Raw genomic sequence first — 21,795 nt, 5'->3', positions numbered from 1 at the left:
CATTCCTTCTGGTACCTCTCCCACAACGGATAAAAATTTTGAATAATTACATCTCTCACAGAATGTGAAATAAGCATTTGATTCTCTTCAAATTTCACAGATCTCAATATTTTTTCCAACACAAGACGTGGGATGAAGATGGTAGATATCGGTCCACTCCATCTGGTACCTCCCCACAAGTGATCAACAGTTCATAAATCGCGAAATAAGGATCCGATTACTTTCTAACCTCCATACATCCGAATATTTCTATCGACACACGAGCAGGCGTGAAGATAGAATATATCGGTCAACTCCTACTGCTACCTCCCCCACAACGGGTCAAAATTTTGAATAACCATAAAGCTTATAAAACGCAAAATTAACATCCAATACCATTCAGACTTGGCACATCTCAATATTTCTATCAGCACAAGATCTGTTATAAAGATGGCAGAGATCGGACTATTTCTTCTGGTACCTCCCCCATTCGGGTTAATGATTTTTAAAAACAAAACGCTAAAAAGAAAAACGAAATAAGCATCCGACTCTCTTCAAATATCACACGTACAAACGTTTTTGCTAACACAAGATCTGTTGTGAAGATGATATATACCTGCGGTCCCCTTCTGGTTGCTCAAACACAAAGGGTCAACATTTTCAATTCTTTTATCCGTCCTGACTTGGGAAACAAACCAGCGATTTTTCACAACTAAATATTTCTCTCAACCGGAAACGTGGTGTGAATATTGAATCTATGATTTCGAATAAAATTGGATATAAATGTTCGATTCTCTTGTTATTTGCAGGGAGCTTTCGGTTAGTACTTTATCCCCTGAAAGAGAATTGCCCTCATACAATGGTGCCCCCACGATATTCTGTCTTTTAATGATTTTAACCACATTCAATGGTATTGTCTGAAAATCCACAGTACTTGACCCCCTGCAGGAGAATTGTCTACATAGGTCTACGTTTAAAATAGCATCCACATTATGCTACCCCGAGATATTTGATATTTCCAGGATTTCCACGGCATTATTCACCGAAATTATGTCAAATCTCGTATTTGAAGTTCGTAATGAGTACTACAATCTGTGACGGAAAATTGTCTATGCAGGTCCACGTCTTAGTATAGCCCCTATATAATGGTACCACCATTTATTCGGTATTATTAGCGACATTATTCACCGAAATTGTTTCGAATCTCGTATTCGAAGTTCAGAATCGTTACTAGAGCCTATGACAGAAAATTTCTTATCCAGCGCCACGTCTTCGTATAGCCCCTATATAAAGGTTTTTAGTTGAGCGGTATTTTTCGACGGATTTTTTTTTAATTTTCAAGTTCCTTTCAAATGGTGGAGGGTATAAAAAGTTCGGCTCGGCTTTTTTACTTGTTTCTAACCGATGTTATTAAATAAAAGCCATTTTTTTGTGTTGTTGTTTTTAAATCACATTTTATTCTTTTGCTACTACTAACTTTCTGAGGACTGATTGAAAACACCTTTAAGTTGCAGTGTTTTGCGTTTCAGCATATCACGTATTTGAGCTTTCTTCTCTTCATTGGATAAGTGTTGTATGAGTTTATCGGTATTCTGCGATAGGTTTTGATAGAGTTCAGTATTTCCCAGCGGTGAAGATTTAATGAAATTCGAGGAACTTTTCATGAGTGAGGGAAAGAATTTTGTCGATGACGATTCCTTAGCCGATTCACCAGGTAAATCGTTTACAGTTGGTGTATCTAATGCGTCCATGCTTTCGTTATCTTTATCTTCATTGTAGTCTTCTTCATCCTCTTGACTTTCTCTTCGTTCCGCTTTGGATCTTAAAATACTAACCGGGCTATAGCATTCAGGTTTTTGTATTGGATTCATATCACCCTCCTGGACTTTGATGACAACATTGTGGAATTTTATGGATTTTCGTGGAGTTTCAGGGGGTCTCGTGGCGGGTATGATGGGTTCATCCGTAAAACTTTCATTGTCCAGCTGGAGTTGTATGCAAGGTGGACCTACTTCATTTTCTTGTGGTTGCTCCCGCTCCACCATTTCTTCGTATAAATTATAGGGTTGTATTTCCTTTTCATTGCGAATGGCTGTGTCGATTTTTTCCTTGAAGTCGTTATTGCCTGATAATATTGGGGGTATGGAAGTTGCCTCTATACTAATGCGTACCGGCAGTATGGGCGGTGTTATCCCCGGAAAATCTTCCTTATCCGCCAAGATTTGTAGCTCCTCATCGAGACTTTGTATTTTATGAAGATATTCCTTGGCTCCAATATCACAGCCATAGTTGTGATAGAATTTACAAAGGCGTCGTGCCTGTGAGAGGTAGGTTCTGGTTATTGACACCGATTGAAATTCCAATGCCTTGGTGGACATGGCTATCAAATGATCTAGGACAATTTCCAATATATTTGTTCGTCTCAAATTTTCAACACCCTGGTTGAGCTGTCTCGCATTGGCATTGTTCAGGTCCTTTTTGAAGAAGAACTGGAAGGAGAAAAAGGGAATTTTTAACCGTAGGAACTGGATAGGTATTAGATACTTAGAAATATAAAAATAAGTTGTCTTAACCCTTTAAACCTAGGAGACCCTCAAAGAAAATTTTCAAAGTTCTTAATGATCGCTCAATGAGAAAAAATTGTACCATGTGGTACTTTTCGCACCTGTGAAGTACGAAATCCCAACTTTTCTCACCCCTCTAAACCCTAAATCGATTCAATGCGAAATTTCAAAATTCTACCTCCGCCCATAGATTCACAACAATTTGGGTGTACTACTTTTAGTACTTTAGTGTCTTAACCCTCTAAACCGAGAACATCCCTCATGGAAATCTTCAAGTTCTTTATCTTGTGGTACTTCTCGTGACCGTGTAGTACGAGATCCAGCCTTTTCTCACCTCTCTAAACCAAAAATCGATTCCATGCAAAATTTTCAAAGTTCTACCTTCGCCGATTGCTTCACAATAATTTTGGTAGATTATTTTTAGTAATTCTGGTACCCTTAAAGTACGAATTTGCAAAAATCAAGCCATACTTCACCCTATCCCACAATCAGATGCCCTAATTTCAGATTTTAAAATTCTAGCTCTTCGCGATCACTTAATAAAAATGTTGTATTATTTTGTACCACAATTTCCTTCCTACCTAACCCATAACATCTGGTCGTTGAAGAGTCAGTCACTCTATTTCTTGACCCTCTCATCAATTTCACCTTGCTTCATAGAGGGTCCTTAAGGTCGGAGGAAACATATATTCATTTATTAAAAAATTCAAATCCTCTTACCTCAACATCAATGGATTCCACCGATCTCCGTCTGGCCACCATTTCCTGTTTCTTCAGCTCCATATTATGCCTCAGCAGTTGGGTCTTCCGTCTCAGTTTGCCATTGGTGCGGACATGATGCTGTTTCATGCCCAGCAGACCTTTGGCCCCCTCGTCGGGCATCAAACAGGCATCCTCCTCATCGGCCTGTGACAAATCCATCAACGAACGGGCATTCTTGGCCAACAATTTCAATTTTAACATATCATTCTCGACGAGATTTTCAAAAAGTTTCTTAAAATTTAATTTTGGAAAATAGTTTTCGGAAAATTCCAAATTCCGAAAAGAGATCATCAGGTGCATCAAAGGATTTGCCGTGATATCGGCCAATATGGTATACAGGGTGTTGAGAGAGTATTCCGGGATACTTTCAAAGAGATTACGTTCTCTTATAAAATAGTCACTCAAATGCTTGGCCCGCACCCGTTGCTTAAATGAGTCAATAAAACGCAGCAGAACCTCACCCAAAAACTCCTCCGGCCAGGCATTGTAGTCCTTTTCACATTCCCAAAAGAGATGGGATCTCAGGTGGTCTAGGGCAAACATTAGAGATTTATTTTTCTCCATTGGCTCAACGAAACTCTTCAGCAGAGCCTTGGTAATCATGTAGACCTTGATTTGAGTATTGGTCAAATGTTGTTCCAAATAACGTTCGGCTTTGGGAAATACGATACGCCATTCAATATCACGAAAGGGATTACGTTTCTTTTTCGGTGCATAGCCGAGGGGGATGACATGGAAACCAAAAGTTTCGATACGTTTGATCATGGCTCGTGTGGGCCACTGGATTTGTTGGCCCGTCTGGGGATTGGTGGAGAGAGGACGATCTCTCAAACGAAACTCAAAGGCACATTTGGGCCACTCGTTGACATTTTGGGCCACATAAATGGCGGGTATCACCTCATAGCGATTGGTGTAAATGGAGCTGCCCCTAAATGTGGCCATGTCCAGCTCATTGTCATCTATTTGCAATTGTTGTGCCAATTTTTTGCGCATCAGTTCTCCGAAATATCTCATGAACTCTCGGGAATTTAAATAGTTTTGGGCCAATAACTTCCTCCGCTTTTCCAGTTCCAGGCGATACTGTTTTATGGCCTGCAGAGTATCATAGTCCCGGTAATCCTGTCTTTCATCCTCCTCCTCATCATCACTCCCCTCCGTTTCACTTTCCTCCTCATCATCGGTAAACTCATCCTCCTGCAGGGGCTGGACAAAGTTACCCAACGACGAAATACAAGAGTCGGGTAAAACCTTTGAATCCACTTTCAGGCGATCCCGATCCTTGGGCATTTTCAGTTCCTTCAAAGGATGTTGAGTATTGAGGTGGGTTATGAAAGCATAATCATAATCATTTTCCGGATCTCGCTGGGAACCCAGGACATTTAACACCGTCTTACTGCCATAGGGACTGGTTGTACCATAACCCGAACTACCTTCACTGTAAATATCGTCATCATGATGACTCAAAGATTTCCCAGAATTTTTTGGATCCTCTCTCAACCGAAGACGCACATAACCTTTCCACTTGATATCGCTTAACATCTTGGCATAATCTTCCTTGCACGGGGTGGTCTCCCGAAAATCCATTTCCATATCAACCTTGCAAAGAGGGGAGATGGAATCGTAATTCGCATCATTTGGACGAGCTATGTCGATGTTTTCAAAGACCGTGTAAATGGTTTGGGTTTGTAGCAGCTGGGAATTGTGTTTATCTGGGCCGTGACTAGAAGGGGGAGAGAAACATATGTTAGGAAGTAGTTTCATTTTAAGAAAAGATTTTATCCTACACTGGTTTATATTTGATCCACTTTGCAACGGCAACATCCAGGGGATTTGTCAGCAGTATTGAATGCTCTTCCAAATTTTGATTCAACTCCTTTTCTTTGGACAACAAATCTTCGGTGATGTTGGAAAGTTCGCTGGAAAAAATGGAAGATGTAAATAAATATATGAAGTATGCCCTTGTATTTATTTTCTTGGAAAATCCAAATTTTGTGGCTTTGTTGGTCCTTTAGGTCGACCCTGATTTTTTTAGATTCTTTAGAAAATCTGTGCTCTTCAAAAAATCAACTTTCTGTTGAACGTTCTGTTACGTTGATCCTCGAACAAATTTTCTTTAGAACATCCAACATTTATTTATGCTTGATTTTTTTTTCTTTAAAATCTCCAAGTTCTGTATATCCTTCCCATTATTTTCGTTAGAAAATGTACGTTCTGTAGATTCTTAAAAGTGGTTTCTTTAAAAATCCACGATTTATCGATTCTTGAAACTTGTTTCTTTAAAATTTCCAAGTTTTTTATATCCTTGACATTATTTTCTTTAAAAAATTTACGTTCTGTAGATCGCTATAAAATGTCTTCTTCAGAAAAACCACCGTTTAGCGATCCTTGAAAGTTGTTTCTTTAAAATCTTCAAGTTCTGTAGATCCCTGTAATTATTTTCCTTGAAACTTTTTTCTTTAGAAAATTTACTTTCTTTGAAAATTATTTTTTTAGGAAATCCACGTTCAGTAGATCTTTGAAAATTATTTTTTTAGGAAATCCAGATTCTGCAGATTCCTGAAAATTATTTTTTAGAAAATCCACGTTCTGTAGATTTTTGAAAAATTTTTTAGGAAATCCAGGTTTTGCAGATCCTTGAAAATTATTTTTTAGAAAATCCACATTCTGTAGATCCTTGAAAATTATTTTTTTTTAGAAAATCCACGTTCTGCAGATCTTTGAATATTATTTTTTTTAGGAAATCCACATTCTGTAGATCCATGAAAATTATTTTTTTTTAGAAAAATCCACGTTCTGCAGATCCTTCAAAATTATTTTTTTAAAAAATCCACGTTCTGTAGATCTTTGAAAATTATTTTTTTTAGGAAATCCACGTTCTGTAGATCCTTGAAAATTTTTTTAGGAAATTCAGGTTCTTTAGATTCTGAAAATTATTTTTTTGAAAATCCACGTTCTGCAGGTCTTTGAAAATAATTTTTTTTAGTAAATCAACGTTCTGTAGATCCTTGAAAATTATTTCATTAAAAAATACACGTTCTGCAGATCCTTGAATTTTTTTAGAAAATCCACGTTCTGCAGATCCTTGAAAATTATTTTTTTTTTTTAGAAAATCCACGTTCTGCATATCTTTGAAAATTATTTTTTTGAAGATCCAGGTTCTTCAGATCCTTGAAAATTATTTTTAGAAAATCCACATTCTGCAGATCCCTGAAAATGATTTCTTTTAGAAAATCCATGTTCTTCAGATCTTTGAAAATTATTATTTTGAAGATCCAGGTTCTTCAGATCCTTGAAAATTATTTTTAGAAAATCCACATTCTGCAGATCCCTGAAAATGATTTCTTTTAGAAAATCCATGTTCTTCAGATCCTTGAAAATTATTTTTTTCGAAATCCAGTTGCTGCATATCTTTGAATATTATTTTTTTAGGAAATCCACATTCTGTAGATCCTTGAAAATTATTTTTTTTGAAAATCTGTAGTTTGCAGATCCTTGAAAATTATTTTTTTTGAAAATCTGTAGTTTGCAGATCCTTGAGAATTATGTTTTTAGAAAATCCGCAATCTGCAGCTCTTTGAAAATTATTTTTTAAAAATAAATACATGTTCTGTATATCCTTGGAAATATTTTTTTTTGAAAATCCAATTTTTTGCAGATCCTTAAAAATTATTTCTTTATAAAATCCACGTTCTGCAGATCCTTGAAAATAGTTTTTTTAGAAAATCCACGTTCTGCAGGTTTTTGAAAATTATTTTTTTTAGAAAATCCACGTTCTGCAGGTTTTTGAAAATTATTTTTTTTAGAAAATCCACGTTCTGCAGATCCTTGAAAATTATTTCTTTAGAAAATCCATGTTCTGTAGATCCTTGAAAATAGTTTTATTTAAATAATCCACGTTCTACAGATCCTTGAAAATTATTTTATAGAAAGACCGTGTTCTGCAGATCCTTGAGAATTATTTTTTTTAGAAAATCCACGCTCTGCAAATCCTTGAAAATTATTTTCTTTTGAAATCCACGCTCTGGAGATTGATGAAAAGGTTTTCTTTAGAAAATCCACGTTCTGCAGATCCTTGAAAATTATTTTTTTAGAAAATCCACGTTCTGTAGGTCCTTGAAAATGTTTTATTTAAAAAATCCATGTTCTGAAATTTTTTTTTTATAGAGCATCCACGATATATCGATCCTTGAAACTTTTTCTTTAAAATCTCCAAGTTGTGTATATCCTTAACATTATTTTCTTTTGGGAAATTTACTTTCAGTATATCCTTAAATTTTTTTCTTTAGAAAATCCCTTTAAATTAGTCCTTGAATTTTTTTTAGATCCAGTTTTTGTTGGTTCTTGAAAATATTTTCTTTAGAAAAAACCCTCATTGTTTTTTTAATAGAAAATCCTCATATGTTGCCCTTAAAAACATTTTCTTCAAAAAGTCCTCTTTGTTGTTTCTTGAAATAGTTTTCTGTACAAAAATCACGTCCTTCGGTTCTTTTTTTCTTTAGAAAATCGTCATTATGCTTGTCCCTGAAATGTGTTTGTTAAAAAAATCCACGTTCTGTTGGTCTTTGAAAAATATTTCCTAAAAAATTCTCGTTCTGTTGGTCGTTGAAAAGGTGGTCTTTAGAAACACCTCGTTCGTTTCTTTGGAAAAGCCACCTTTCGTTGGTACTTAAAAATAATCTTTGAAAAATCTACGACCTGCTGGTCCTTGAGCAAATTCCCTTTAGAAAATTCTCTTTCTTTTAGTCCTTGTTTCTTTAAAATTTCCAAGTTTTTTATATCCTTGACATTATTTTCTTTAAAAAATTTACGTTCTGTAGATCGCTATAAAATGTCTTCTTCAGAAAAACCACCGTTTAGCGATCCTTGAAAGTTGTTTCTTTAAAATCTTCAAGTTCTGTAGATCCCTGTAATTATTTTCCTTGAAACTTTTTTCTTTAGAAAATTTACTTTCTTTGAAAATTATTTTTTTAGGAAATCCACGTTCAGTAGATCTTTGAAAATTATTTTTTTAGGAAATCCAGATTCTGCAGATTCCTGAAAATTATTTTTTAGAAAATCCACGTTCTGTAGATTTTTGAAAAATTTTTTAGGAAATCCAGGTTTTGCAGATCCTTGAAAATTATTTTTTAGAAAATCCACATTCTGTAGATCCTTGAAAATTATTTTTTTTTAGAAAATCCACGTTCTGCAGATCTTTGAATATTATTTTTTTTAGGAAATCCACATTCTGTAGATCCATGAAAATTATTTTTTTTTAGAAAAATCCACGTTCTGCAGATCCTTCAAAATTATTTTTTTAAAAAATCCACGTTCTGTAGATCTTTGAAAATTATTTTTTTTAGGAAATCCACGTTCTGTAGATCCTTGAAAATTTTTTTAGGAAATTCAGGTTCTTTAGATTCTGAAAATTATTTTTTTGAAAATCCACGTTCTGCAGGTCTTTGAAAATAATTTTTTTTAGTAAATCAACGTTCTGTAGATCCTTGAAAATTATTTCATTAAAAAATACACGTTCTGCAGATCCTTGAATTTTTTAGAAAATCCACGTTCTGCAGATCCTTGAAAATTATTTTTTTTTTAGAAAATCCACGTTCTGCATATCTTTGAAAATTATTTTTTTGAAGATCCAGGTTCTTCAGATCCTTGAAAATTATTTTTAGAAAATCCACATTCTGCAGATCCCTGAAAATGATTTCTTTTAGAAAATCCATGTTCTTCAGATCTTTGAAAATTATTATTTTGAAGATCCAGGTTCTTCAGATCCTTGAAAATTATTTTTAGAAAATCCACATTCTGCAGATCCCTGAAAATGATTTCTTTTAGAAAATCCATGTTCTTCAGATCCTTGAAAATTATTTTTTTCGAAATCCAGTTGCTGCATATCTTTGAATATTATTTTTTAGGAAATCCACATTCTGTAGATCCTTGAAAATTATTTTTTTTGAAAATCTGTAGTTTGCAGATCCTTGAAAATTATTTTTTTTGAAAATCTGTAGTTTGCAGATCCTTGAGAATTATGTTTTTAGAAAATCCGCAATCTGCAGCTCTTTGAAAATTATTTTTTAAAAATAAATACATGTTCTGTATATCCTTGGAAATATTTTTTTTTTTGAAAATCCAATTTTTTGCAGATCCTTAAAAATTATTTCTTTATAAAATCCACGTTCTGCAGATCCTTGAAAATAGTTTTTTTAGAAAATCCACGTTCTGCAGATCCTTGAAAATTATTTCTTTAGAAAATCCATGTTCTGTAGATCCTTGAAAATAGTTTTATTTAAATAATCCACGTTCTACAGATCCTTGAAAATTATTTTTTAGAAAGACCGTGTTCTGCAGATCCTTGAGAATTATTTTTTTTAGAAAATCCACGCTCTGCAAATCCTTGAAAATTATTTTCTTTTGAAATCCACGCTCTGGAGATTGATGAAAAGGTTTTCTTTAGAAAATCCACGTTCTGCAGATCCTTGAAAATTATTTTTTTAGAAAATCCACGTTCTGTAGGTCCTTGAAAATGTTTTATTTAAAAAATCCATGTTCTGAAATTTTTTTTTATAGAGCATCCACGATATATCGATCCTTGAAACTTTTTCTTTAAAATCTCCAAGTTGTGTATATCCTTAACATTATTTTCTTTTGGGAAATTTACTTTCAGTATATCCTTAAATTTTTTTCTTTAGAAAATCCCTTTAAATTAGTCCTTGAATTTTTTTTAGATCCAGTTTTTGTTGGTTCTTGAAAATATTTTCTTTAGAAAAAACCCTCATTGTTTTTTTAATAGAAAATCCTCATATGTTGCCCTTAAAAACATTTTCTTCAAAAAGTCCTCTTTGTTGTTTCTTGAAATAGTTTTCTGTACAAAAATCACGTCCTTCGGTTCTTTTTTTCTTTAGAAAATCGTCATTATGCTTGTCCCTGAAATGTGTTTGTTAAAAAAATCCACGTTCTGTTGGTCTTTGAAAAATATTTCCTAAAAAATTCTCGTTCTGTTGGTCGTTGAAAAGGTGGTCTTTAGAAACACCTCGTTCGTTTCTTTGGAAAAGCCACCTTCGTTGGTACTTAAAAATAATCTTTGAAAAATCTACGACCTGCTGGTCCTTGAGCAAATTCCCTTTAGAAAATTCTCTTTCTTTTAGTCCTTGAATTATTTAGAAAATCAACCTTTAAAAATGTTACTTTTAAAAACCTACACTTTGTGGTTTTACCTATTCCGAACAATTTACGTTTTATGGTCTTAAAAAAATATTAAAAATTCACGGTTTGTGGCTTAGTTGGTCCTTATTTTTTTTTTTAAAATTTGAAAAATTTATCCTTCAAAAACTATTCGCTTAAAAAGTCCAGATTTAATGGCCATGTTGGTCCTTAAAAAATATATTTTCTATGTTTAGTGGATCTGTTGGTTATTTGAAAAAAACAATTTTTTTCTAAAAATTCATGCTCTTTTGGTCCTTTTAAAAAATGAATTTACCCAAACTTTAATTTTACCACCACCTGGAAGCGTTACTCTGCAATTGTTCAACAATGTACTAGAGATCAAACATATACTACTTCAAAACCAAAGCACCCCTTGTCTTGCTGATAAAATTTCGAATGGTAACAACTCTTTAATTGAAGACGATTTTTCTTGGAAATTCGTCAATATAATTAATGCATTGTTGAAATGTATTAAACAAAAAACTACGGTAAATATATGACTCAGTTTGTATACCCTGAACAGAAGTGCACTTAACTTTCGTTAAAAAAAAATTAAAAAATAAGTATTTTTTAAAAACTCAAAATTTCGAAATTTTCAAAAAATTATTTTATTGCACAGAAAGGATAATCAGATGTGCTCCAACTTTGCAAATCCTAATATTTGCATCAGTCAGGTTGTCCATCAAGTACCTTCTCCACAAATGGTCAACATTTTGAATAATTATAACTCTTATAAAACTTGATGTGGGAGTCCGATTGTCTTCAAATTACACATACCAAAATATTTTTACTAACCCATTTTCTGGTGTAAAAATTTAATATATCAGTCCACTACTTCTGGTACCTCCCCCACCAAGGGTCAACATTTTGAATATTCAAGAAGGTCATAAAACGCGAAATTATCATCCGATTCCATTCAGACTTGGCACATGCCAATATTTCTATCAATACAAAATCTGTTATAAAGATGGTTGAGATCGGACCATTACTGGTACCTCTCCCCAAAAAGGGTTAAAATTTTGATTAACCAAAATGATCACATAATCCGATATAAGCATCCGGTGGTCTTCAAATTACAAACATCACAATATTTTTATTATCCCAATGTCTGGTGAGAATATGGGATATATCGACCTACACCTTCTGGTACCTCCCCCACAAAAGGTCAAAATTTTGAATATCCATGAAGCTCATTAAACGCGAAATAACGTCCGGTTCCATTCAGGCTTGGTATATTTCAATATCTATATTCACACAAAAATATAATTATTATAAATATGGTAGAGATCGGAACATTTCTTCTGGTACCTCCCCCACATAGGGTTCAACATTTTTGAAAAACAAAACGTTCAAAGAAAGCGAAATAAGCATCAAAATCCATCCATCTCCTCAAATATCCAACATACAAACATATTTGCTAAGACGAAATATATGAACCCGCGTCGCAGTGGCCGAAAAATGGCTCGTGAGCTGAACATATCGCAATATTCCTTTCGGCAAATATTGCAAAAATGAGCTCGGGGTAAAGCCATTGAAATTCCAAAAACTGCAAGAACCGCAACGGAAAGAAAAAATACTCAAAAGAGCTAAAGAGTTGCTTCGCTTGGCCAAAAGTGGTGAACTTCCGAATTTGGTTTTCTCCTATGAGAAACATTCGTTGTCCAGCAGTTTGTAAACAAACAAAATGATCGTGTTTACTTGCCAAAGAGGTCAGCTGAAAATGTGCAACTTCGGTTGACCACCAGAACTGAAGCGCCGGCCGCCGATGGTCGCTCTTCGCTGGTATTAATCGACCGGGGCATCAGAATAAATGCCTAATATTATCGCGAAAATATTCTGGAGGGTGTATTAAAGCCTTTGGCACACAAACATTTTGGCCGCAGATTTTGGGCATTCCAACAGGACTCGACACCATCGCACTCAGCACGTGCCACCCAAGAATGGTTACAAAATGAAGTTTCTCGCTTCATTTCCAGTGCACAATGGCGACCAAAATCTCCGGACACCAATCCGTTGGACTGTTGTGTCTGAAGTATTTTGGAAAGCAAGGTTGGCACTAAAACATATCAAAGTGTCGATCACCCCAAGCAAGCGCTTCGCCGGAAATGTGCGAAAATACCGCAGAGCAACATTCGGGCAGAGTGTGACGGTTTCATTGGCCGTTTGAAGGCCATAATTCTTGCCAAAGCTGACCAATTCGAACAAATCTAAACTTATTCTAAAATTTGTTGCTATTTCCGACCTTTTTTGCTTTCATTCATTAAAAAAAATTCAAAAATTAAAAAAAAATAAAAATTATGGCGTTTGACTTTGTTGCAGTTTTTTTTACCTCACCCTGGAAATATTCGATTTTCTTCAAATTTTGCACATACGAATATATTTAGCTGTATTAGATGTAATATGAAAACGGAATACTTCGGTCTTTCACTTTTTCCCAAAATTTGCACATATCTCTGTAATGTATAGGGAGTAGTCGATATGGTCCAAATCTGGCACGTTGTAATATTTATACCAGTTTTAGGTCAGATACTCAATCAGTATTGCCCAACTGCTTCGGAACCTCCCGAGTCAACAGTTTGAATAATCATAACTCAAGGTTGGGGTATCCATCTGTCGGTAAAACCGACTGATACTATTTTAGATCGATTTGTACAAAGTTCAAAGTTCTTGCCCATGACAGTAGTAATTGAATTGTATTTCCAATTATTTTATTTGAAACTTCAATTACATCAAAAATGTGATTTGATTTATTGTTTTCTTTTTCAAAACTTTCTTGTAGTTGAAGTTCCCTACATGTACTGTCATATTCTCCCTTTTGATAAGAACAGAATTTATTTCAAATGAGTCAACCGGTACACACGTTTGTTTGTTTTAATTCATAAACAAACCCCCCCCCCGCAACATTTTATTTATTTACGATGCTTGTTACAACCACTTAAAATATTAAAATATTGTTATCTCAGGTCTCCCCAAAAACTTTAACCAGATGTCTAGTTTTTTTTCCGATAAAAAAAATGAAAGTCGAAAAAAAAAACGAAACATACGTTTTGTTTAACCGATAAGATCTGAGACGAGCCTTTTTTTTCAAAATTACAATCAATAAATTGTGTATCGACATAAGAGTACCACTGTGATAAGTTTTGAAATTTTTTTTTGTATCGATACTGCTGAACAGGAAGGCTTAGTGTTTTGCAAAAAAAATTCAAGGCAACAGACAAGGTGTCTACCCTGGGGAAATGATTAATTTGGAAATATTTATAGTAATTAGATTTTTAAAACTAAACGCTTGAGCTCTTGGCGACATTATTTCCACTTTGCGTGCCAATTCTTATCGGATTGATAACAACGCAACAATCTGACTTCCTATTGTAACTATGCAACTTGAATGCAGTTCCAGTTAGCTACTTTTCCGATATGATACCGGCGATTGGTGTCAATAATGTTTTGCTGATAACGCAATAACTTCCCAAAACGCAATTGATATTAGGCTGTATAGCTTCAGCTTTCTTTTGTTATTTTTGAGAAAAGAGGAATTCTTAAGGATCGCCATCTTGATATTGAAATTTTGAAAAAGAGTAGTTTTCGGAAGAATATGAAATGAAGGATATACTTGTTGGTATGTCGAAAAGAATGATTTATACCGGTCTAGCATAATTTAGTGCAGCAATTGAAATACAGGACTAGGAAGTAAATATTTTCCCTCTATTGAGCTCTAAATAGGCCGAAAATTTTTTATATCCTCAGCCATATAGGGTGAGATAAAAAAAATCTGCAACAAAGTCAAACGCCATAATTTGTACTTTTTTTTTAAATTGTATTGAATGAAAGCAAAATATGTCGGAAATAGCATCAAATTTTAAAATAAGTTTAGATTTGTTCGAATTGGTCACCTTTCGCACGAATTGTGCGCTTCAAACGGCCAATGAAACCGTCACTCGCTGACCGAATGTTGTTCTGCGGTATTTTAACCCATTCCTGGTGAAGCGCTTGCTTGAGGTGATCGACACTTGGGTATTTTTATACCCTCCACCTTGGAAAGGAGGGTATATTAACTTTGTCATTCCGTTTGTAACATCCCTAAATATTCGTTTTAAACCCCATAAAGTATATATATTCATAATCAGCATAAAATTCTAAGTCGATTTAACGATGTCCGTCTGTCTGTCTGTCTGTCTGTCTGTCCGTCTGTCTGTTGAAATCACGATACAGCCCACATTATTTGACGTAGAGCTCCAAAATTTAGCAGAGCTATTTGCATTGTGTCAAGGATGGTTGGTATTGAAAATGAGATATATCGGTCCACGTTCTGGTATAGTCCCCATATAACGGTACCTCCCGATATTCGGTATTTTGATGATTTATGCCACATTTTTTCACGGATTTGTCTTAAAATTTGTATTTGTAGGTCATAGTGGGTCCCTGAGCGTGTGGCAAAACATTGCATGTATAGGTCCACGTTGTGGTATAGCCCCCATATAAAGGTACCTCCCGATATTTAGTATTTTAGTTTTTTTACCACATTTTTTCACGGATTTGTCTGAAAATCGGTATTTGTTGGTCATAATGGGTTCCAGCTCCGGTGGCGAAACATTGTAATTATAGGTCCACGTTTTGGTATAGCCCCCATATAACGGTACTTCCCGATATTCGGTAATTTGATGATTTTTGCCACATTTTTTCAGGGATTTGTTCGAAAATTGGTATTTGTTGGTCATAATTGGTTCCAGCTTCGGTGGCGAAACATTGCATGCATGGGTCCATGATTTGATATAGCCCCCATATAACGGTACCTCCCGATATTCGGTATTTTGATGGTTTTTGCCACATTTTTTCACTGATTTGTCTAAAAATTGGTATTTATGGGTCATAATGGGTTCCAGCTCCGGTGGCGAAACATTGTAATTATAGGTCCACGTTTTGGTATAGCCCCCATATAACGGTACCTCCCCATAATCGGCATTTTAATGGTTTTTGCCACATTTCTTCTAATGTTTCTTTTACCCTAAGGTGGAGGGTATTAAAAGTTTGGCCCGGCCGAACTTAATGTTTTTTTACTTGTTTTTGTTCTGACCTTGCTTTCCAAAACGCTCCAGACACAATAGTCCAACGGATTGGTATCCGGATATTTTTGTGGCCATTGTGCGCTGGAAATGAAGCGAGGAACCTCATGTTGTAATCATTCTAGAGTGGCGCATACTGAATGCGATGGTGCTGAGTCCTGTTGAAATGTCCAAGGTCTCCGGCCAAAATGTTTGCGTGCCCAAGGCTTTAATACACCCTCCAGTATATTTTCGCGATAATATTCGCCACTTATTCTGATGCCACGATCGATTAATAGGAGCGGAGAGCGACCATCGGCTGTTGTGGCGGCCCATACCATCACCATGGCCGGCGATTGAGTTCTGGTGGTCAACCGAAGGTCAACATTTTTAGCTGACCTCCTTGGCAAGTAAACACGATCATTTTGTTTGTTTACAAACTGCAGAACAACGGATGTTTTCTCATCGGAGAAAACCAAATTCGGCAGTTCTCCACTTTCGCCAAACGAACCAACTCTTTAGCTCTTTTGAATCTACTTTCTTTCCGTTGCGGTGTAGGTTCTTGCACTTTTTGGAATTTCAATGGCTTTACCCCAAGCTAATTTTTCAATATTTGTCGAATGGAATATTGCGATACGTTTAGCTCACGAGCCATTTTTGGCCACTGCGACGTGGGTTCCGATCAAGTCGCTTCTTTACTTTTCGAACCTTTTCTGCTGATGTTGCTGTTTTCTTGCGTCCACTTCCTTTTCGTCCTGGCTACGCTACCAGTATCACGGTAACGAGCGATGGTACGAGACACAAAAGATTTATTCACATTTAAATGATGGAGTTCTCTAACGATAGCCACTTGTTGTTTTCCAGCCAAATATGAAGAAATCACACTATAACGCTTGAATTCCATCACGAAAAAATTCTGAAAAATTCTCACCAAAATGCTTTTTTACGCTTGTCAACACTGGAATAATTTTAACAGCTGTCGGACGAGTGGCTTAGAAATGACAGCAGTCTGAAGTTGGTTGTAGTTTTTTCATCTCACCCTGTATATTTATTCTTGATCATCATGGAATTCTTTGCCGATTTAGCGATGTCTGTCCGTCTTTGGAAATCACTCTTCCTTCCGAAAGAAATGAAGTAGGCTGATCAAATGTTACTCAAATGTTTTTAGGTCTGCCAGACTTTTGGTATTAAAAATGAGCTAAGCAGGTCGGTGTTTTTGGTATAGCCTCCATATAACTCTACCGCCAGATTTAAGGTGTTTTGATTTCTTATTCACACTTTAAACCCACATTTTGCAGTAAATTGCCAGTTTGTATTCCAAGCATGTAGGAAACAAGTTTTTATATAAATCCCTCAGTACAAGGACCAAACGACCGATTTTTTCATCGAAAAAAAAAAATTAATTAATAAAAAATAAAAATAAATCGCAGGCCTGATTATGGATTTTTTATCAACAAAATTCTTTAAGTACTGAGGACCGAATTTTTTTTGTCAGTTCTGGGGATCGAGAAAGAGGAGAAAAAAAAAATGTTCTTCAGTGCTCAGGACCCACTTTCTTTTAATAGAAAAAATGCCCTTAAGGATAAGGACTGAGTTTTTTTACAGAAAAATTCCCTGTGACTGATCACCATTTTTTTGCTATGGAAAAAATTTACGCTCGGGACCATTGCAAAAAATCTTTTTCAGTTTTTTATTGAGAAAAATGTAATCAGTCCTGGTGGTGGGTTTTTTCTATAGAAAAAAATTCCCTTAGTCCCGAGCATCAATTTTTTCTATAGACAAACACTTTTTCGATTTTTTCTATTGGCAATTTTTTTTTTTTTTTGTAGGAAAATTCCTCGTTGTCTATCCTCACCTCTCATAATTTTTGAAAAACTGCATCGTCAGAACACATTGATTCAAAATAAATCCACAGAGATTTTCATTCAATTCCTTTTGTATTTTCGTCTCCAGTTGACGATTGAATTCTTCGCGACGAAAATCGTAACGCACTCGTACCTCGGCAATCGCACCCGCACCCGATGCTGATTCATCACTTCCCCGAAGTCGAATTTTTGGTTGTCTAAACGATTCCTCTTTCGAGAGGCGACCACGTCCCGTCGAAGCCGAACCGCTGCTGTTGCGTTTTTTCTTTTTCAAAAGTTTTCGCTGACGTTTGGCCTGTTTCTTTTGCAGGCGAGCGATTTGTTTGCGTTGTTTTTCTTGTTGCTTGCGGGAGCGTTCTCTTTGCGTTTCTTTGTATTGTAACTCCTGCAGGGGATTATTTGGTTTTGTCAAAAATTTCGAACTAGAACGACCCATAATTTTGTGTTTTATTTTTTCCTCTCACTTTCTCAAATATATATATTTTTTTTGTTTCGGTTCTTTTGCTTCGCACACGCACAACTCTGAACGGACAATTAAAAACTAAGCACCAGCCAGAAATGAAAATAGATCGGTACTCTGATTGCTATCAATCATATCTTGACTATCTTGTGGACCTCCCCTTACACAACTTTTCACACTTACCCGGCTGGCTGGTTGGCTGGCTGCAGTCAGGAAACCTTTTACCCATTCGCTTGTGATTCCCCTACCCGTTTCTCTCCCTCAATCACATTTATTTCTTATCGATATTTTTTAAACATTTTTTATTTCTCATTTCTTTTTTTTTTTTTTTAATATAAAAATTGAATTGAAACAGAAAAAAGAAGTATTGAAAACATATTTTTTTAATGTGTTATCTGATGGTAGTTGTTCTGATTGATTGATTACATGTCCCTTCTGTGTCCGTCCACATTGGCAAGGAATTTTGCCCTGGAACATTTCAATTGTTCTGCTTTTCACAGAGAAAGCCCTGTTGTTTACATTGACTTTTTATGGGCCGTTCGAATCCCAGTTATTGTAAACTTGACAAAGAATATTCTTGGAAGGAAAAAAGAAGAGATATTGATAAACCTTGAAAGATAATTGAACTTGATTCTATGCTCTGTCAATACAGTTCAAAATCAATATTGAAAACCATAAATCCAAACGGAGTGGCTGAGAATTTATTTATTGTTCCCATATTGCCAACATTTATTATTTTTTGTAGAAAAAAAATATTTTTTTTTCTGAGAAAAAAAAAATCAGCCCTCAGTAAGTATTTCAAAAGCGATCCTCAGTAACACTGAAAAAGAAAAAATGGAGGACGTTTTCTATTTTTTCGGGTGTATATAAAATATAATAATCATACCTCAGGTGTGAGGGTTATTTTTTTGCCGACAGATTTATACCTTCAGCCTTGATTTATGATTATTCAAGCTGTTGGCCCTTTATGGGGGAGGTTCCCATGCAGTTGACTAATATTGACCAATTCGTATCTGGACTAAGGCTGATAAATATATTACAACGGGCCAGATTTGGACTGTATATCGACTACTTCCTACACTTTATATGACATATGTCGAAATTTTTGGAAAATGTGGAAATATGCATAATTTAACAGATATAGCGGACCGAAAAAATATTGGCATGGGCAAAATTTGAAGGAAATCGGATATTTATATCCAATTTTATGCAAAATTATAAATTCCGATAAATTCCATATTCATCTCAAATTTCTGGTTAAGATAAATATTTAGATACAGCAAGTTGTAAAGAAACGCAGACTTGTTTCGCAAGTTATGACAGATAAAAGTATTGGAAATTGGTACCAGAAAGGGTTGACAGATATATATCATCTTCACAACAGAACTTGTATTAGCAAAAATATTTGGATGTGTGAATTTTGAAGAGAGTTGCATGCTTCTTTCGCATTTTTACGGGGTTTAGTATTTTAAAATCTTGAAACCTATGTGAAGGAGGTACCAGAAGTAATGGTCCGATCTACACCATCTTTATAACAGATCTTATGTTGATCGAAATATTGAGATATACCAAGTGTGAATGGGGTCAGATGTTAATTTCGCGTCTAATGAGCTTCAAGGATACTCAAAAATTTGACCCTTTGTGGGGGAGGTACCAGAGGGAGTGAACGAAAAATGCCCAATTTCACACCATACCTAGGGTTAATAAAAATATTGTAATGTGTGTAATTTAAAGAGAACCGGTTGCTTATATCGGATTTCATGATCGTTTTGGTTTTTCAAAACTTTGACCCTTTGTGGGAGAGGTACAACATATCTAGTGTTGAAGAAAATATTGAGATGTGCCAAGATTGAATCAAATCGGATGTTAATTTCGTGTTTTCTGAATTCTCGAAATTTTGACCCTTTTTGGGGGGAGGTACCAAAAGGAGTAGACTGATACATTCCATCTTCACACCATACATTGAATTAATCAAAATATTTTGATGTGTGCAATTTAAAGAGAACCGGATACTTATTTCGGATTTTGATGTTCGTTTTGGTTATTCAAAATTTTAACCCTTTGTGGGGGAGGTACCAGAAGGAATTATCCGATCTTTACTATATTTTTTAACAGATCTTATGCTTATGGAAATATTGAGATTTACCAAGTTTGAATGAAATCGGATGTTAATTTCGTATGTTATGAGCTTCATGAATATTCAAAATTTGGACCCTTTGTGGGGGATTTACCGGAAAGAGTGAACCCGATATATTCCATCTTCACACCAGACCTTGGGTTAACAAAAATATTGTAATGTGTGTAATTTGAAGAGAATCGGACTCTTACATCAAAATTTTGATCGTTTTTGGGGGGAGGTACTTGATGAAGTGGACCGATATTGTCCATTTTCGCACCTGACCTAGCACTTATGCAAATATTAGGATTCGTAAAGTTGGAGCAAAATCGGATTATCCTTTCTGTTTCTGTTCAATTTCAAAATCACCTCATATCTTAAACACAGACATCCACAGTGACATCTAAGCCAAATTTCAGGATTTCAACTCTACTACTTCAACCAATACCAAATATAGTACCAGTTAGTACTTTTCGTGCAATTATAATACTCATTTCCAAAACCATCTCCATATCTCAATTCCAGATACCAATTTCAGAATTCCAGGCTTATCCCTTCACCTAATACCGAAGTTAGTACCCTTTAGTACTTTTCGTACAATTATAGCACATACTTCCGAAACCACCTCCATATCCTAATAACAGACATTAACAGTGACATCTATATCAAATTTCAGGATTTCAGTTCTATTCTTTCGCCCAATTCCAAATGTAGTGCCATTTGGCACTTTTGGAACAAATACAGTACGCATTTTCAAAACAATCTCTATATCTCAATTTCAGATAGCAACAGTGACCCTAATATCAAATTTCAAGATTCCAGCCCTATTCCTTCATTCAATACCAAATTTGGTACCATTTCATACTTGTCGTACAAATATACGACGCATTTCCAATACCACCTTCATATCTCAAATCCGGATACCATCAGTAAACTAAATATCAAAAACTCAGAATGTTATCTCTATGCTTTCATCCAATACCAAATATAGTACTATTTTTCACTTTTTGTACAATTGTGGTACACATTTCCGAAACCACTTCCATATGTCTAAACTAAACATGAACAGCGACCCTAATACTAAATTTCAGATTTAAAGCACTAACTGTTCACCCAATATCGAATTGTGCTAAATATAGTACTATTTAGTACGTTTCGTGTACTTGTAGTGCATAGTTGCAAAACCACCTCGTTATCACAAACCTACCACCAACAGAGATTCCAATTCAAAATTTCAATATTCCATCTTCATCCGTCCACTCTAAACCAAATTGAGTACCATTTAGTACAGTTGGCACACTTGGTACAGTTTCCAAAACCACCTTCATATATCAAATCCACTTTCCATCCTTGATTCTCATACCAAATTTCGAGATTTTAGCTCTGGCGGTTCACATAATGGTAAAATAGTACCATTGTAGAAGTTTAGTGCCATTTTGGAACTTTTCGGGGTCTAAAAGTTCGAATTTCCAAAAACCAATTGGTTCATCTATTCTGTACTCGAGTAGTGACTCTCATTCCAACTTTCAGAATTCTAGCTAATTCTGTTTGCCCAATACAATGCATTTTGGTACGAATTTCCAAAAATCCTTATCACAACCCTACGGACCAAGACTGACCCTCGTGGAAAATTTCAAGATTCTATCTTCAGCCGTTTCGTTTGGACGTTGTTTCTTAGTCAGACAGACAGTCAGTCAGTCGGTTATTTCACTACTCATTTATGTTGAAATTTCTGTCAACCAGGCATTCGATGGGAATATGGAATTTATAGCCCACTACCTCCCCATCAAAGGGTTGAAATTTTGATTCTCATAAAATT

The 21,795-nt window shown here is 35.2% G+C and overlaps 2 protein-coding genes across 2 annotated transcripts in view; one reads left to right on the top strand and one right to left on the bottom strand.

Annotated features, from left to right (window-relative positions):
* LOC101901505 (CAD protein) overlaps window positions 1-21,795 on the top strand; it is a 38,586-nt gene that overhangs the window by 11,049 nt on the left and 5,742 nt on the right. The gene's annotated exons all lie outside the window — the stretch shown is intronic.
* On the bottom strand, window positions 1,423-17,862 carry LOC101889455 (uncharacterized). Its single transcript, XM_005176122.4, has 4 exons — window positions 17,391-17,862; window positions 5,090-5,221; window positions 3,264-5,025; window positions 1,423-2,468 (listed from the first exon to the last, which is right to left on the bottom strand). Exons 1-4 carry the CDS (start codon window positions 17,834-17,836, stop codon window positions 1,452-1,454), a joined length of 3,357 nt encoding a protein of 1,118 aa, XP_005176179.1. The 5' UTR covers window positions 17,837-17,862; the 3' UTR covers window positions 1,423-1,451.

Source organism: Musca domestica, unplaced genomic scaffold, assembly GCF_030504385.1.
Source record: "Musca domestica strain aabys unplaced genomic scaffold, Musca_domestica.polishedcontigs.V.1.1 2, whole genome shotgun sequence".
NCBI lineage: Eukaryota > Metazoa > Arthropoda > Insecta > Diptera > Muscidae > Musca > Musca domestica.
The sequence above is the reverse complement of the archived record's forward strand: the minus strand, read 5'-3'. Positions and strand labels throughout refer to the sequence as shown.

Bases quoted from the DNA above. Each gene is read 5' to 3' on its own strand.
- LOC101889455 (XM_005176122.4), bottom strand. From the start codon at position 17,836: ATGGGTCGTTCTAGTTCGAAATTTTTGACAAAACCAAATAATCCCCTG. The intron at 5,222-17,390 runs GTGAGGATAGAC...CATTTTTTCCAG, and splicing joins TTTTTCAAAAATTATGAGAG to CGAACTTTCCAACATCACCG. The intron at 5,026-5,089 runs GTAGGATAAAAT...TCCCCCTTCTAG, and splicing joins TGGATCAAATATAAACCAGT to TCACGGCCCAGATAAACACA.